We start from the raw sequence: 16783 nt of genomic DNA, 5'->3' as shown, positions 1-16783 counted from the left end.
AGAAAAGATGTAATATATTCAAGACACTTCCCGACACAAGCAGAGACATCTTATATATTTGAGCAAAAGCACTGTCAGCACACGACTGCCTGTAAAGTCTTTTCTAAGCTGTTGAGAATGAGTCTAAACTACAGAACCCACCGTGTCCCATTGCTGGCACTGGCAGTCAAAACACGCTTCTTCAATCTCAGTAGGAAACTCAATAAGTCCCAAGAGATAGACTGTTTAGAAAGTTTCCGGTCCCTTTTTAATTATTTGCATTTTATTAGCAAATTCTCTTCACTGTTTACTCCACAACAATGCATGAAAAATATGAATTGCTACTGCTATTTGATTTATGATTTAAGCTATAATATCAAATTTCAGTTCATGGTGCACGTTTTATGCATGTCCAGGAGCATTAATATAGAAAACAGACTGAAATATGAACTGCTAAGATATGCATAGATATAAGAACACGTTTTTTAAGGTCTAAACGGCAGGGTTTTTAGTAAGACCGAGACATTTTAGTAGATTGCAGCATTTGAACATTCATAAGTTTAAGTCTGTGGTAAATTCTGGAGGTCTACCGATATATCGGGCCGATATAGAGCTTATCAAAGTCGATATCTCCAGGACCAAAAGTGATTGACATTTTTGCATTGGAAAGAGCAAAGTCAGGGCTTTAAATTGAGTCCTCCCTCGGCCTCAGGGGAACAGAGAAACAAAGAACATCGCAAAATTGGGACAGAAACTATGATTGAATCATCTAGACGAGTAATCAAATAATATCGGCCACTGCTGGAGTAGTGAAGTATTTGTTTTTTACAGGATTATAGACAGACATTTGGTACAATCGGCCAAAAATATCGGTCAAAAATATCGGACGTGTATTGGCTTGGCCTATAAAAGTCCAAAATAATCGGCATTGGCCCCAGAAAAACTCATATCGGTCGACCTCTTGACTAAATTCCATTCACCGCCAATGATAAACTTTCCATAAGAATAAAAAATGATCAGTATCAGACAGGATCAGAGGTATGAATGCTTCCTGAACCCACTGCACAATGAAGTGAAAGGGTAAAGTTAAGTTGATGTCTATTCAGGACGTCCCACCATCAGGGGCTCATCCCTCCGTCAGTCTGGCCCGGGGCGTTCAGTCACATGTCACTGGTCGTCTCTCCTCATAAACAGAGGCTTGTGTCGGGACGGACCAAACACACAGAGGTCCAATTGTGTGCGTGCACTCTGCTGCTCCTCTCTTTGTCCCTGTGACCTTTGGCAGAGCGTCCAGCAAACACTCAACAATGTGAGCCAACACGAGGCTAAAACCAAAACTAAGGAGAAATGTCAAAGAGATACCACGCATTCCAGACACAATCGTTTTAAAGCTCTTTATCAAACTTTCAATTACCAAAACTATGCAGAGACAACAGTGATACGGTTGATTGTCCTGACCTTTATGCTCGATAGGGATCATTTAAATCAGTGGGAAATGCACCTTCTATGCTTTACTAACATATTTAGCGTTGACATTGTTTTTGTCTGTCATGGTTTATGAAGTATTTAGTGTTTTTAGAATATTCTATTGTTTTAATTATTATTGGGATGGAGCTAAAAAGCGAAACACTCATCTTCGTTTTATGAATGAGCTTTAACTATCAAACAGATTGTAATGAACATTTAGCTGCCAATCCAATCGGGAATCGAATAGCGTTGGATTCAATCACAAGATCAAATCTAAATAAATATCAAGAAAAATGGAATCTACATCCACTCAAGTAAGACTGCATTTTAATTTTAAATGTCATCACCTCTGCGTTGATCTATCCGTCAATTTTAACATACAAAATAATAATAGGAAACCATTATATCATATATTACTAATTAGCCTTTCCAGACCAACTCAATGCCACTTTACAATTGTATGCATTATTCACACTCCCCATACATTGTGGTGGTAAGATGCCAGTCTGTGCCAATGACCGCCCTGACCACTGGCAACCACTTAGTCAGGCTAATTGCTTTACAACACAGTATCCCATACGAACAGACCAACACTTCTTCTTCTGAGCTTCCGAGATCTGAGAGATCAGGCCTTCTCAAGGTCATACGGCACAAACTTCCTGCTCCCTTACTACATATAAAATAAAGTAGCTTTCCTTGACTCAAAGCACACATTTTAATGGTTTGGCTGAAGGGCAACTTATGTAATATGCCTAAAGGGTGCAGAAATATGGACGCAACATACCATTTTCTGTCTGTCTTCAACCAGAAAACTATTACTAAATCCTGACCGCAATTCCAGTAATTCCAGGATTATCGAAGACACATCACAGTCAGTAAATCTAATAGCATATGTGTAAAGTGTATGGGGCACATGATTTTGTACTTACAGTTACTGATGACTCCGCCCAGAGGATCTCCCTTGAAGTCAAACTCAATGTCCATGTATTTTCCCTGTGAATGAAACAGAGAGTGTTAGGTCAAAATAGAAATGTTATTGTTTTATTGTCCAGCCAGGGCGTGGTGTTTAAGACCGTATGGAAAATATATCTAGAAATAAATTAGATATGAAGCCCTAAGAACCACATTGTCAGTGATTGTCAGCTTGCTCAAGTCAAATAAAAACATAAATATGAAAGTGGGCCCTTAGTCCAGGGCTTCCCAAATTATTCAGGCCGTGACCTTCAAAATCACCAGACCAACCACTCACTGTAAAATAAAATTATTGCTTACAGTATTTTTGTTTCAGGAGCATCTATGTTCATTTAAATCATTTTATTGTTGAGCCTAATTTCACCAAAATAGACTGTTTTCAATTCAAAAAATATATTAAATCGAATGTTATTAACAAAAATACCACCCACTACCGGGTCTCAACCCACACATAAGGGATCTCCAATAGATGAAACAATACAGTGATCAAAAGGCGTATTCAATTTGGGAAAGCCCCCTGTCCCGCTAGCTTCCTTTCAGTGGCCGTTTATCATTGGACCCTCTGTCTAATGCAGGCAGCAGGAACAGAAAGTCCTATGTTTAATTTCTTCTTCCTCCTCTGATGTATTAATAGCCTCTGAGCACATTAAACTATTCATACTTCAGCCAAGCTCTGTAACCCTCCCTCCGAGGAGAAGATTGGCTAAGATTGTTCACATAATGGCTGGATATAGAATGATTTGTCTCGAGGACCATAATAAACAGATTAGGGATTTGCATTTTCGATCGGAACCATGCGTCGACTTAATTAGCAATTTTTGTTTTGGATTGAAAACTGACCACTGAAGACCAATATTACCTGGCAATTGCACATAATCTAATAATGTACAGAAAGGCATTTCCTGAGGGGCTTTTGAGATCCCGTTCTGTAGTGGCCTGTATTTATCAAAAGTGGGCCAGAAGGTTAGGAACATTGGGGAACCGTAAAGCTGAAGGACTAAATAAGTAGATATTAGTTCTGAAAAGTCCTCAAAATTTCATCTGTAACAGGGAAGAGTCATACTATAGCTATATTATCTGCTTTAAAATTACTGGCTTGTGGCTGCACCATCAACTCATGGAAGCAAAATGTGTCCAACTCTCACACATATTTGTCAATGTTTGTCCAATTTCAACATGACGGCACAGTGGAGGACAAAACGTGCCTTCTCTCCAGACTTTTCAGCACAAGACGCTCGGTTTGTGTTGGCGCAGGGCCACGTTCTGCATGAACAGGAGCACAGATTAAAGGTCCTGCACTTTATGTTGCATGTAAAGACCGTTTACAAAGTCCACTTCACATGAGATGCTCCCATTTATCACGTATTGGCACAGATTACACACACCGGCCGGAGCGAGTCTTAAAGGTTTAGGGACACAATATGGAAGTGAAATGGTCAAGTTTAATTATAAACTACTTTGAAATGGGCACATTACCGCCCAAGGTCATGTGCACAAGCAGTTAAGTGTAATAGCAATCATTTGTGCGGCCCTATTTGTTACTTTAGTGCATCAACTTACCATAATTGAGCCTCATCTCAAAATATCTCATCATCCAAGCACTATTTTCCTTAACATGACAGTATACAGTCCTCTTTATTTCAAATGTACAGTAAAAAGCATTATTCCTAAATTGTTTTCTTTGTTGTTTTGTGTTTTATCACACTGGGACACGTCCAGACTTGTATAACAAGGCAGAACGTGTGCGCGCAGGAAACTCTGTCTAGACTGGCGTAAAATCAGGTTTTTTAGTCAAAATACCTCCAGGTCTGTTACTGACATGAGAGGTGGTGCTGCCCAAGCCACAGCAAAGGAAAGCAAAACACCCCACCATAGCATTATATGGAAATTATACGGCTGAAGTCTAAAAAATATGTGTAGATAAGAGCCAGAAGGAGAACGGAAAAAAGAGGAGGGAGGTATGTATTACTATAATCCAGCAAAAAAGGGAATCAACTTACAAATCTGGAAGAGTTGTCGTTCCTCACGGTTTTGGCATTTCCAAACGCTGAAGAAACAAAAGAGAAAATAGTTGTTACTGATGCTCATGGCTCAGACTGCACACTGGGAATCACTGGGACACAATTCTTGTCTAGAGGATTACGACCCGAGGACATGATATTCTTGGGGATCCTGAATCAAAGTAACAAAACAAAGAGCAGCACGGTGGCAGAGTGGTTTGCATTCTCACCTCACAGCAAAGTTTTGAATTTGACTTGTAAAGAGCTTTCCAAAGGGATTTTCTATATCGTTTTTCGTTATTATATTTATTCATTTATTCAGTTAATCTATATTTGATGATCTCTGTCTGATGAGTAATTCTTGGATGACTCCGAACCCACATAAACATGTCTTTAAACATACAAAGTTCAAAATGTATTCCATTATTAAAGCAATACTAAGTAACTTGTTAACCATAATAAGTCCTTTTTGTAGTCCCTCTGGGGCTAATACAAGTGTTAATGGGAAGATTGGGGGGGTCTTTCATCTCCCCCTGGTGTGTCTCTGGCCCCCAACTTGACTGCCACCGGGTCGGAGCTCCAACACACACTAATGGAATCACGAAGAAGAAGCTAACAGGCTAACGGACAAAGCTAACTGTGGGCTAGCGCCACTTTAAACAGCATTTACGGCCAAGTTGAGTGAAAAAAATTATCTCCATTGTGTAATTGTGTTGTGGCACAATGCACAATATTCCTCTCTCCCTTTGTCTTTTCTGTAAGTGTAGTATTTACTCTCACGGACAATTAATAAGTTAAAAAAAAACGCAACATGCTACAACACCTGCAGTGGCGCTTATGGCCTCTAGGGGCATGAGTTACTTAGTAGGCCTACTGCTTATACACCCTCAAAAGATTTTATGTACAAAATAAGCTCCAAAAATGTTCAAATTTGTATTTTTATTTGTTACAACTTCTATTCAAAACATATTGGGGCATTCTGTTTTTCAACTAAAAATAACCGTCTATAAAAGAGCCAATGTCACCATTATAAGCTCCAATATGGCCTTGGTTCAACATGTCATTACACACATACTGTTCATGACACAGAAAAGCCACCATTGTGTTATGACCCCTGCGACCTGTCAATCATAATGTGCTGCACGTCAAAGCCACTTGTCCTGATGAAGCCTCATAATTCGGTCTGGATTAGCACTAAGGCTCTTCAGGCTTAGAGGCAGCCGAACCTTACAGCCACGCCACGTCCAAGTGACAGGCTTCAATATGCACTTATTGTAAGCAGTAACACGCTTCAGGGGTGAAAGACATGATGCCGGGAATCCAACACGAATGTTTTTGAGTCATCATCTGTACTCAGCAGCTCATTCCTGACCACACTTTCAACTGAAGAGTACAGATGATGACTCAGAAACCTTCACTGAGGATGGAGCTTACACAGACATGATGATGGGAAGACAAATTCTGGAAAAGTGGAATCACGGTGCAGCTCTATGCCCAAATACAGACAAGTCTTTTACCTTTTCCATCCAGTTTTCATCGCTCTGCTTTTAATCACGTGCCAGTTGTATAAAGAATGAGCCTTAGTTGCTTCTAAAAGCAGCAATAGCATAATGTCTACATATAACCAGAAAATAATAGAGAGAACTTAGGTTATGTTATTTGTCCAGGTAATTAACAGTCTTCACACTCGGTTAGCTGGAGGTAAGGGTGATAATAAATCATACTACAATTGAATAAATGAAGTGTGTTTCCTGTTTCTCTGTAATTAGCATAATTAGCATATATAGCTCGGGATTGTTGACATACATGCATTTCAGCTGTTTTAATATGACTGATACTGGGTGATTGAGTGATTTCAAGCCCACACGTATTCAAGTGTGTGTGGGCTGCTGGCTGCTACAGACTGGAGCAGCCACAGCCTAAGGGCCAGAAAGACTATAAGAGAAAGTAAAGCACATAAAGAAAGGAAGCAATAAAATGGTGCAAGAAAGTGAAAGCGCTGCGCAGCTGTGACATACATTTCAGAGACTGAGCATCAGAGATTTACAAACTTTTCACTTAGGGGAGAAGTTCTGTGTGTCAAAATTGGTTAAAATAAGAAATAACTTATGTACAAACTCTGTGAACCAGAATAAGTGGGTCCGAAGTAGAACAAAGTTTGAGTTAAGTCAAACCAAGGACATACTATTCACTAAATACACAACTGCGCAGACCAAACTTGAACTAAATCAAGACAAATTCCTTTACACTTTAGACGGAACAAAACAAGGAAAATACAATATGTGCCCGCATGAAGATGAACTTCCTTGTTAGAACATACGATGCAACGCAAGTTAAAAGTTGTCAAACGTAGAAGTTGATTGAATTAGGGGCAATGGCAAACCTAGATACATAGGCAGCATGAGTTTTGCAGCACTAATTTGTAGAGGTCCACCGATATGGGTTGATGTTTTTTTTTTTGGGATTTTAAATGGCCGATACCGATATGCACAACGAAAAAAATCTTGTCTATAATCCTGTATATGAAGCTTATAAACCGTTTTATGAGGGGCATAAGGCTGATTTATTAAAACCATTCCTGTCCTGGCTTTTTCTGAGTGAAAAAGTGAATGATCCTCTTTTCTCAGATCAATACAGTCTCACAGTCATTTTTTTCTTGTAAATGAAACGTTACGGATCATTTATCAATTGTGTCTATTAATAAACTGATGTAAAAACATTAAACAAGGATCACTATAGACTTTTCTACACTAAATATCCTTGGCTTTTAGGTTGCATTAATATTAACAACTTACATAAAGTGATCTGATCATTATAAATATGTCAAATCAGTTGAAATATAATATACAGTATTTTATTTCTTTAAGTGATCCAATCTACTGTTGCTAGCCGGCGATCAAAAATACAATAGTATAGGTTAATTCTCTAGGTTCTCTGCTTCTAAATGAGGTGCAGCATGTTCATATTGACTAAGTTCATGAAACTTGCCCGGCCAATATATCAGTCGACCTCTACTAATTTGCCAGCCTTCATAAACGTGCTCTTCCTGAAGTATGTGTAAAGACCCCGTGTATCACCAGGAGTCCCTGCCCCACATCTTGGGAACCCTTTGCATTCGTCCAATGGGCAGGACTTTAAACTCTTGCAGATGTGCCGTTCCTCCAGCAGCAGCCTGGCCTCATGTACCTCTTCATCATCGGTGGGTATTTCCTGTGCACTGCCCCCAATTAAAGCCCAGCTGTTAGTGTGTGCCAGCTCCGGCGCAGAGCAGTGGTGGGAATAGAAGAAACACTTACACATGTGAACAGAGGTGTACTGGAAAAAGCAGTCAGGCATTAAGGAGGCTGGCACATTTGTCTGCAAAAGCTTTAACTGCCAATTTAACCCGGGTTAGCCATTGCAAGTTTTCACTTTAATAACAGTTTGGTGCTACTTGCGACTCTCAAATTTTGAAATGAGTTGTTGAATGCACTTGAAATTGAGATGGTAGAATAAATATCTGTGACAAACTCAAACAATAATCTGCTTCTTCGGCAGCAGTAGCCATTTTTTCATAAAGAAGTCATTTGAGACTGAAATTGTAATAATTGAAAACTGCCTTGAATAATGACATTATTGCAAACCATTTCAATACAGAACGTTACAGAAAATTGATGACTTTTTAATCAAATTGTGTCAAAATTAGACTTATAATACAATAATCTATATAATAAAGAAAGTATATTAAGAAAATACAAAATCTGTGCCAAAACAAAGCTAAAATGGAAAACAATTGCCAATTCTGACCACATTTTAAAAGGTTAAGGTCCCAAAGTGGCTTCTGCATCTTACCCATCTGTCCAGGCCATGGAGATCATTGGCCAAAACACCTTGCTGCAGGATTAGTCTATTGTGCATGTTTTGGGTTGATGGAGAAACCCGCCCAGACAACTTATGCAAACTCCACAAGGGCAAGAATGCTCAGGTATAGAACTTTCTTGCAAACCACTCAGCTGCCGTGCCGCCCTTTGGTTTTCAAACTAATCCGTACCATAGCTTTTTGACGGCCATCCTTTTATCCTTTTATCTCTAGAATTAAGTCAGAATAGGATTCCGGACTCAGGACGGTCTCACTCACCCTCCAGAACTGGATTGGACTGGAGCAGCTGTTCTTTGACCTTGTTGACCTCTTGGCCCTTCCCACACACCGCAGCCACATATGACATCACCAGCTTACTGGCCTCTGAAATAGACATAAAAAACACAGGCGGATACAAGATAAATATTCAAAAACCAAAGTTACACACACAAGAGTCAGACATGTGCTGACACCCATGTTGAGCTCCCTGTGAAAAAGCCCCTTGCGTCACTCTCTCTTGACACAGTGATTTCAGGGTGTGGGTGAGATATAGAAGTCTGCAGCACAGTAGACAGCAGACACAAGATCTTAATGACTGTGTACTTTACTGTTGTTGCATCATGTTTTCATCACCTGACTAGCTCAGTGGGAAAATAAAGAAAATGGAGCTCATTTCAAGGAGAGATTACATACTGCTGCGTAGCTCTGGCCAGGAGGAGTAATAGACTTCCCCAGGTCTGTGTGCCCACCCACACAGGCCCATCTGTCTAAATAATCCGGGCCCATCACTGAACATTACATCCTACTGTTTTTGGATAGGTCTGTTAACAAGAGTGGACATAACATGCATGATCGTTGCTTAACCTCTTAACCCCTACCTGAACCAAACATTTTCTCCAGCTTGGCTTTACCCAAATCTAAAAGCGTCAAAAGAGAGATGAAAACTAGATGAAAAGCGACAAAAGAGTGACAAAAGCCGGAAAAACGAAAAACAAAACAACAACGATGAAAACAACGAAAAAGCTTCAAAAATGTGATATATAAACGCGGCAACAAAAAAATTACGATCAGTTTTTCTTTTTTTATTTAACCTTTATTTATTCCGAATAAAACTCATTGAGATTAAAAATCTTTTTCTCTTTTCAACAATTTTATAGGCCTTAGCTTTCAAATGAGGTATGACACTGGCCTATAGGCTGTAAACTCTCTAGTCCAGAAGTTTTAAGATTTGGGTAAAACTGAACTGGAGAAAATGCGCTTCAAGGTGGGGGTTAAAGCAATACTTCAGGATTTTTGACATAGGGCCTCATTTCCTAGTTATCCAGAGTGTTGTTTTTTTTTGTATGTTTTGTTTTTAATACAAGCAGTCCTTATATTTGAATAGTTTATTGGTGCTAGGCTAGTGCTAAGCTAGCGCATCTCTATGGTAACTAGTAGCTTGCATTAAAAACAGTCTGACCCAAGCACAGTGCACCGGAGGCAAATCACTTATAACACTAGACAACCCATATAAATGTCTGTTCGATAGAAGGGCACGTCATAAAACAGTGGAAACGAGCTTTCTCTTTCAGCAAATGACATGCAAACTTTTGATGGCACCGTAATGAACATATTTTAAGCGCAGGACAGGTCCCTTGGAAGGAAGGACTTTATTTGCATTGATGGATCATGAGCTTAAAATCAATACTATTGCAGCAATACTATTACAATGACCAGAAAACGTTAGCATCAGAGCAGGAAGAAACTGTCTTTTTAATATTCTATAATACTGTGGGATAGGGCCTGATATAACCCCACTCACAACGTTTTAGTGGACATTTCCCTTTGGTAATATAGTATAAATCAGTAGTGTGATTTAACTTAAGATCATGTTTACACCATGATGCAAATCGTTCAGCAATCCAGATCAAAACCATACTTAAATGGACAACTCAAAGATATCCAAAACTGATAGAAGAAATGAATTGGGGATGTTTTGCTAAACTATTCTCCTGGCTCTCATGTAGCAACAAATCCAAACTACAAGACTCCAAGAACAAACTGTCTTAAAGGATGATCCCAAAAGTACACTCTAGATTTAGAGAGGAGTGACACACGCATCAGAGGACATGTCTCTGTCTGCTCCAAATGATGGGTCTTGTAGCGCGACGGCTGGCATCACTCCTCCTGCCCGACTCCAGCCACTGATGTACTTTATAATGTGCCAAGAAGGGATAGAGAGAAAAGCTTTTGACAGGGGAGTATAAAAAGGAGATCATCCCAGCACGTTTGTGAGCACTTAGAGACATTTTACAAGGGCGGAGGTGGGCGCTCTGCTGAGTAATCTTGCTTTCATCTATCAGATTAGAAAACAAACCTCCCGAGATGTCGGACTTTGACAATAAAATGTTATGTCTCTAGTAAAGAATTGGTGGTGTCATCTGATAGTACAAGTCACTGCAATACGTTTCTCCCTGGATAAGCCACAGTGTGTATTTACGGCTAGATTAATAACAGACTTAATAAACAATGCAATTTGACTCAGGAAAATCTGACACCAAGAAACATTGAGACATAAATCTATTTTGCAAAGGTGCCACACATAAAAAATGTCAATAAAAATCTAATGAAGGCAACAGTGAATTTATAACATTCTATCCCGATCTCTATTGTCTACATTAAAATGTATTTAGTTGGTAAAAATGATATCACATTTTACGCTCAGCACTCATTATCATGAGTCACTGCTTGTATGGCACAGTACAAAAATAATATGGTAATAATGATAATACGCAGAGAATTCCAACCTGTAGCTCTGGACACAACTCTTTTGTACAATTCTTCATGCAATAAGTTTGATGAGTTAAATTTGATTTAACTTCTCACAATTTTAAATTAAATGCATCTTTGTGCACAAGAAATTGATTAAAACGGATGAAAACTAGCTGTTTAGCTTTAATCTGGTGCAGTACATCTCTGTCTATGAGCTTAACGTCTCTGTACACTGTCCCTTAAATAAAGATCCAAGAACAAATAGCAAACATTTAGACGTATAAAGCAAAATATAAAGAGAAAACTGTCTGGATTGTAAGTCTGAAGACCAGAAGTCACACAAGTATTCTCAAGATGAAGCATCTGACTTTTTTTATTTCATAAATGTAGCTCACAGAGAAAAGAGGTCAAAGACCCCGTTACAGGTATTAGAATAAAAAAAAAAAGTGCTTCTTACTCCATCTGGTATTGATATAAAGTTTCATATACGTGCATAATACCACCCTGATATTACACTTTTATCGTGCAGTTTTGCCAATAAAGTCTTCAAAAGGAAATTCCATTCATTATTACTGTAGTAAGGCATGTGATATTCCTCCATAACATGAACCAGTAGCCTGACTATTGCACCAAAGACATGTGTATACCGCACATACAGTTGTTTCTGGTTAGAAAGCATGAAGTTCAAGGTTGCCACATAGTAGCATGCCTTTGAGCGGCATGTCGTTTCATGCGTAATGACAATTTCCCGAAGAAAGCCGTGTTATCAGCGACCTTTAGAGCTTATCTTTTTTTTTTCTCTACATCACTGTTCAGTGTGGCTTAGTCGGGCAAGTTATGTCTACACTTTGGACAAACCTTTGCAAAGAGTTATGAAAAAAAAATGAGATAAGGGCATGACTGTTAGCTACCTGTTGCATAATTTCAGTCAATTTCTCAAGTCAATGTTTTACTGCTTTTACCAATATCTACAGTCTCAATCTTAAGATAATAATTCCTAAGAGATTTGTCTTATCACGTAATCGTAAAAGAAAGTTGAGTGTTACTAGCGTGAGTTTGTAGTTCGAGCAAAATAAAGAAACCTTATGCCAAATCTAATTTTAATACGAGTCCATAATGAGTTGATTACCTGTTTTCCCTGCTCCGCTCTCTCCTGTGATGAGGATACACTGGTCCTTGTCTTGGTCTCGCAGCGAGCGGTAAGCCTCATCTGCCAAGGCATAACTGCAAGACACAAAAATACACACACAAATTGAATATCAAGCCACCCGAACTCTCAAGGACATTTCTTAGTCACTTTGGCGGCAGAGGTTCATCGTTTGGTCGGGCCACATGGCGTCTGCACCACTCATGTGCCTTTAATAGAAAATTAGGTTGTGTCTGTAGGCCAGCCGCTGAATCGTGGCCTTGTTGTGCTCCATTGGCCGACTTCGCATTTGGCTTACAGAGATGGAATGATGGCAGCTTCCTCTCTACACTTGAACTCTTAACCCAGTGTGATCCAGAGTACAGAAAACCATTATTAAATACAGCTTAGGGAAGATTTTGCTGATAACCTATATAAACTGTCACTTTGCGTTGGGATTTTTCAACGGTTAGATATACACCACTTACAACATGTAAGTAAATAAGCAAGTAAGTAACCAAGTAGCTAAGTAACTAACCAAGTAACTAAGTAAGCAAGTAAAGTTTATTTTTATAGCACCTTTCGCAGACAGACGTGCTTCACAAAATGACAATGGAAATACAAAGTAAAGTTATAGTCACAGAACATGATGATCATAAAACAACCCTTAATCTACTGGAGGTAAAACGCTTTCTGATACAATAGGCTTTTAGTTTGCTCTTAGAAACATCAACAGAATCAAGCCAACGTAAGGAAGGTGGAAGATCCTTCCAGAGCATCGGCGAGACAGCCTGGAAGGAGCGAGAAATTATACACAATGTGATTTGCTTAAAGCGGCTGGATGCAAGTTGGCCATTTTATACTCACTACTGCCACCTCAGGCCATATGTGTAACTGCACCTTCTATATTAAGCTCGTGCATGACGGCAATTCGGGCTGAAGTGATACCTTTTTGAGTGACAGTGCAGGATTTTAGAGGCAGTTGTGGTGAACAGGTCTGGGCTCATTCTACTCATTAGGACATGGCTGGAACATGTAGGGGGAGGAAAATACTTCATTTTAACATTTTTAAACTCTGTATAGTCCCTTTAAGGATTTCTGGGGATGCACCTATACCAGTATCGGGAATCGGGCCGATACCACATGCTTGTACTCATACTCATACTCGTGCTCATTCATGAGGTCCCGATACCAGAAACCGATACCACTTGACATGCGGCCGGCGCTCCTACGGGACACACCTCTCTGCTGAGGAGAGAAAATAGCAAGAAACTGTAGTAAAGTCAGCTCTATGTGGAATATTGTATTTCCACGAAAGAATTCTCCAGACAACACTCCCCAAATCAGAGTCTGTGCTGGATTTAACCAGAGCAAGAAGAAGAAGAAAATGATTTAAGCACTTGCCAATACCGAATACCGATACAAGTACAAGGCAAAGTACTCGTACTCGTATTGGTTTTAGAAAAAGTGGTATCGGGGCATCCCTAGTCTTACAACCCATTTACATTTTTGCTGACTTTGAGACTATTCTTAGGAAGTAATGGAGAAAATATCATGACCCGGCAAAGTGAGGAAAAACACAAATGCTCTTCTCATGACGTCTAATGCAAGAGAGTGGGATATATCAGGCCAGTGGTTCAAAAACCTTTCACACGTTTTCACTGCGCATGAAAAATTACCCCTCCGAGTACCACCAGATCAAAATACGAGCTATAATCAACTCCACTAAAATAGGCTCTTTTGGCAAGAATTAGTTCTCAACAAGGACGAACCTAGAATGGCAGGAAAATGAGGAACGATATGAGCGATGGGGGCCTAATCAAAGCCTCTCCTAAACTGCAGCTCAGATGGGATCATAAATCAACGGAGTTCAGAATCTATCAATAGTCAAATTGTTGGGAAGTCATTATGTTATGCCTGACTGATGAATCTCTAGATAAGTTCCTACATTACAGTTGAAGTTGCTGTGGATTTTTCCCAATGTCATTAGCACATGGCTTGTAAAATATCTCACGGCGCATTAGTGAATGATAATAGAGCTTGGGACAGCCCATTATAAAAAAGAAAAAGAAAAAAAGAAGCCTATTGTTATGCATTCCAGGACAGTGACACAATGGGAAAGTTGGCCTAATAATGGTAGTCTCGCCCCACTGAAATCCTAAACAATATATTTTTTGTTCTTTGTATGCCGTCTATGGGAATGTAAAGTAGGGTGTGGACAGGGTTAGCAGCTTAAAAAGATGAGGTGGTGAGTCTTTTTACAATACTGGCTGGCATGCAAATACTCCTGTACAGTTTCCACATTGGCATCGCTGTGGGCCATTTGGGGGTCACATCTGGTAATGGTGCGCACAAATTGCTTTCCCTTGTTAAATACCCCGTCTGCAAAACACTGTTGACTAATCGTTTAAAAATTACCACCTTAAATTCCCAGATTCTACCTTTAAAAACAGAGTAAATACAAATTAGCTGAAGGTGATTTGGCAGGAATGCATTAAATGGCATCTCCCCAGTGTCTTATTGCGACAAATGTTTCGCTCTCGGTAATGGCTGCACTTTGGGGCTTTTAGTAATGTGATTAATGAGTCAAATACGCCAAGAGTGGCTGGCATCAAGGCAGCAAGAATGTCGGAAAAAATTCACTAATGACACTAATGGGCAGGGGTTATAACTAACTTTAAGAGGCAGGGTTTGGTCATGGCAAGCCGTTCTAAAAATATTCCAACGATGTTCAGCATGGGCAATCACTTGTCAATGGTTTTAGCTCATTTTTTATGGCAAAAAATATTCATGACAAATTTCTTAAAGCCAAGAGCACAAAAGCTGGTAACTAAAGCCATCTGATTCTTTTGAGAGTTCAAGATCCCTTGTGATTGGCTAAAGACAGGCAGACCAATAAGAGGGGTGGGTTTGTTGCTGTGTTTGAGAATACAGCTCCCAACAACAATTTCTCAAAATTGGGTCAAAGTGGGGAGGATCAATCCAAACAATTGTAGTTTTTTTCTAGCAATTACCAGTGCCAGTATTTTACAAAATTGCTTTATATGGAGTAAATGATTATGTAAAAAAAAATGTATTGAACTTTGAATCTTTTTTTATGCACAAGACTGAGTCAGAGGTATTGCGACAATAGTTACAATGTTAAAAGCTACAACACGGGCGACACGGTAGCGCAGCGGTTAGCGCCTCCGCTTCACATCGAGAAGGTCCCGGGTTCAATTCCCACCAGGACGGGGCCTTTCTGTGTGGAGTTTGCATGTTCTCCCCGTGTCTGCGTAGGTTTCCTCCGGGTACTCCGGTTTCCCCTACCACTAAAAACATGTGCCTGGCTCCACATCATGGAGATGGGTCCCCGGGCGCAGCACTGCCGTCGACCACTGCTCCTTACGGGTTGCCCCAGCGGCATCGAAGGATGGGTTAAATGCAGAGGAGAAATTTCCCTACGGGGACAATAAAGTATACAAACAAACAACATTGAAGAAAGTCTGACTAAAAGATCATGGACTGTAAATGAAGAATGGACTAATTATAGCCTCATTTTTCCTGAAGCCGTCATGAAATGGCAGCCGGCTCCGGATTGTCCTTGCTCTAATAGTCTTCCCACTGAAACTTTTTTGAGCTGGCTCCAAAAACCCTGCCAAATTGCTAGCATGAACTAGCTTCAGTTAGCCCGAACGCTATGGGGGAAGCCACCTTCACTTAGTCCATTCCTTTTTTATGGTCTATGCTCAATATTAAAGACAATAATCCCTTTTTTTCCAACGTTGTCATTTTAAACATAACAGAAAGTGATAATTTCTTGATTTTATACCTCACAGTGTAACAAAGCATGATCTAACGTGGAGCCTATTGACCAGGACTCCATATGGACAAAAACCCTCATTGAACTCCAATTTTAAAAGCAGCTGATTGCTATAAAGAGCCCATCAGAGACTGAGGGCAGTAGATGGACATCCAGATGAACCCATTTCAGGCCACAATATAGCACTGAGGCCTAATGGTTGCCTGGTTTCTGCCCCATCAAACAGCCCACTGGACCGGAGCCTGGCCATGCAGCGCTGCCACAGCTATCCCCCCTGTTTCAAACCACAAACTGGGCCCTATACCAACTGAGCACAGCAAAATGCTAATGCAAGCACATGGTAGAGTCATCCATGCTAACTTAGAGGTATTATCACTGTGTAATGTGTCTACAGGGACAAGTTAGCTTTGAAGGTTGTCAAGAAGAAAGGCGCCCTGGCAGCGAGGCAATGGTTGGAAGGTACAGTAAAGAGCAGTACGGTCTTTAATGGGTTGGTGAAATGGATTGTGTGTTGTATAAAGACTCTCTGGGGACGAACTGGGGTTTTTTGTTTCAAGTGAAGTCATAGTTTGGAAAGCGTTAGTGCTAAAATTACAGTGGAGGTGAAGATCGTGCAGTATGGTTGAGGTAAAGACAAGTTTTAATTAAATATCAAGATAAAAAAAGATGAATGCGGGAATCTACTCATGCCATTTCTTAAAGATGACATTTATGAAAAGGCAGAAATTATGAAACACACTGTACATGTTGTATTTATATATTTTAATGCTATAAACATACCTGGAGCAATGTTCCACTTTATTCATTCACACATTTGTGGTATTTTAGATGGTTCTTCTTCTGCTATA

At 39.8% G+C, this 16783-nt stretch overlaps 1 protein-coding gene across 2 annotated transcripts in view; it reads right to left on the bottom strand.

The window, feature by feature from the left end:
• The window catches only part of myo1b (myosin IB), an 89328-nt gene that overhangs the window by 39154 nt on the left and 33391 nt on the right, over positions 1–16783 (bottom strand). For both annotated transcript variants that reach the window (XM_079563382.1, XM_079563381.1), the window contains exons 4-7: positions 12137–12231; positions 8536–8640; positions 4419–4465; positions 2376–2439 (exon numbers count right to left, since the gene is read on the bottom strand). In XM_079563382.1, coding sequence (XP_079419508.1) covers positions 2376–2439; positions 4419–4465; positions 8536–8640; positions 12137–12231 — 311 coding nt within the window. The remainder of the gene's footprint in view (positions 1–2375; positions 2440–4418; positions 4466–8535; positions 8641–12136; positions 12232–16783) is intronic.

This window comes from Gobius niger, assembly GCF_951799975.1.
Source record: "Gobius niger genome assembly, chromosome: 9".
Classification (NCBI taxonomy): Eukaryota; Metazoa; Chordata; class Actinopteri; order Gobiiformes; family Gobiidae; genus Gobius; species Gobius niger.
The sequence above is the reverse complement of the archived record's forward strand: the minus strand, read 5'-3'. Positions and strand labels throughout refer to the sequence as shown.